The sequence below is a fragment of the Perissodus microlepis genome, chromosome 15, assembly GCF_051167445.1.
Source record: "Perissodus microlepis isolate ML-2025 ecotype Zambia chromosome 15, ASM5116744v1, whole genome shotgun sequence".
Lineage (NCBI taxonomy): Eukaryota > Metazoa > Chordata > Actinopteri > Cichliformes > Cichlidae > Perissodus > Perissodus microlepis.
Genome location: NC_140475.1, coordinates 3,177,299 through 3,178,849, shown reverse-complemented (window position 1 = coordinate 3,178,849; position 1,551 = coordinate 3,177,299). Strand labels below are relative to the sequence as shown.

Below are 1,551 nucleotides of genomic sequence, written 5' to 3'. Positions count from 1 at the left end.
ACTCTGAGGGATTCAGTTAGATAGGTGTCCATCTCATTACAGTATGGACATGCTGCTGAATTACTGGTGCACGTTAACCATGATAAAACAAGTGACCAATCAAAATCATTGGGCCAACACATTCACGCAGTGAGGCACAAAACTGTATGTAAAGAAAACGTTTTGCACGTACTGTAGCACTGAAGAAAATCATTGCAACTGGACCAGCTTAAATTTCAGGTTGAGGGCTCCGCCTTTATCTGTGCAGCTGTGCGTGGTTAACTCGTTATGCTGTGATTGGTCAGGGCAGGTCATTTGTAGCATTTATAAAGCTTTGACAGGGCAGCAGTGGCTATTAAGAAGCTCATTCAACATGATGGGTGTTTGGCTTTCCTTAGGGTAAGTGAGTGGTTATATTTTCTGAGGGGTGTTAGTTGTTGCCAAGTTGCTGTAGTTAATATTTTTTCTATGTCAACAGGGCTTTGCTGCTTGTCATGCTGAGTGGAGATAGTTACAGCTACTCTGTGAAGAGAGGTAAAATTCAACAAGTCTCAGCATTTCTAATTCCAAATGTTAAAAATCTGTTTTAAAGTTGTACTAATGACTTCTCTTGCTGTGCAGGTACGGATCCTGACATCACCTCCAGCAGTGGTTACTTTAAATCTCCTGATTCTGATTGGGAAGTACCTTCTGTGTTTGCGCCCGTGTCATCTGATTCTTGGGTTGTCCCAAATTCAGATCACCCTGAAAGTAGTGCTGCGAGTGGCTCAGCAGGCAGCTCTTACAGCTCTGATGCTTATCCTGCGTCTGCGTACTCGGGACACAGTAGTGACTCCCACGCAGACTCGACACACAGTTTTCAGCTGGGCTTAAATCACGGTAACTAGTACAGACACGTAGAAATAAACTCTTAATATAAGCTTGCCATAATACTCAACATCCCTCTTTAACTTTTGTGCTCAGACTTCAGCTGGGCAGTTATGCCTCCCAGCCCTCAATCTGACAAATTTCCACCTTTCTATGTGGGAGCACCAGACCCTCTTCCTCCTGTGTTCCAGAAAGGCGAACTGTCTCGTGTGGAGAGGGCCTTTGAGCATGGCAACTCAGAATCTGAAACTGAAATGCAAGGCTTTGAGTCTTATCCTGATGCTGAAGGTTTCAATGAGGACTTCAGTGACCCTCTGTCATCAGACCTTGATGGGTTTTGGTCTGAAAACCCTTTTTTGGACTACATGTTTCTTACTGGCAAGCATCCCCCAGGCACAGTCACTCACTACAGCTCCAGTTTTGAGCAGGGGGGTGAGCAAACGCATGACACGCACTACATAAAGGACCAATCTGCCAGCTCTGATCCTGATGACCTTACACAGCCAAGCCAGTCTGTGCAACAGTATCACAGTAGCTGGCTACACTAGCTTGTGAAGTGACTGGACGACACCAGGCCTCGCGGTGGAGGGTTCCCCCTCACAGCCAGGTTGATTTGAGCAGCCGTGCCTGTACATCTTAGCAGGCGGCTGCAGCCCCGAGGACACTCTGAAGGCCAACTTTAATGTTGCCCAATAAAGATCTGAT

At 46.3% G+C, this 1,551-nt stretch overlaps 1 protein-coding gene across 2 annotated transcripts; it reads left to right on the top strand.

Annotated features, from left to right (window-relative positions):
• Positions 1-338: 338 nt before the first annotated feature.
• Positions 339-1,551, top strand: LOC146371418 (uncharacterized). 2 transcript variants are annotated; one of them, XM_084953904.1, is made up of 4 exons: positions 339-378; positions 458-513; positions 601-858; positions 943-1,551. In XM_084953904.1, the coding sequence occupies exons 1-4, from the start codon at positions 353-355 to the stop codon at positions 1,392-1,394; spliced, it is 792 nt and encodes a 263-aa protein (XP_084810030.1). In that variant the 5' UTR covers positions 339-352; the 3' UTR covers positions 1,395-1,551. The 2 variants fall into 2 exon arrangements, with proteins under 2 accessions (XP_084810030.1, XP_084810031.1); XM_084953905.1 differs by having other exon boundaries at positions 348-378; positions 718-858.

Excerpts from the sequence above, each read along its gene's own strand:
- LOC146371418 (XM_084953904.1), top strand. The coding sequence starts at position 353 with ATGATGGGTGTTTGGCTTTCCTTAGG. Across the intron at positions 514-600 it reads CAGCTACTCTGTGAAGAGAG|GTACGGATCCTGACATCACC; the intron begins GTAAAATTCAAC and ends CTTGCTGTGCAG. Across the intron at positions 859-942 it reads TCAGCTGGGCTTAAATCACG|ACTTCAGCTGGGCAGTTATG; the intron begins GTAACTAGTACA and ends TTTTGTGCTCAG.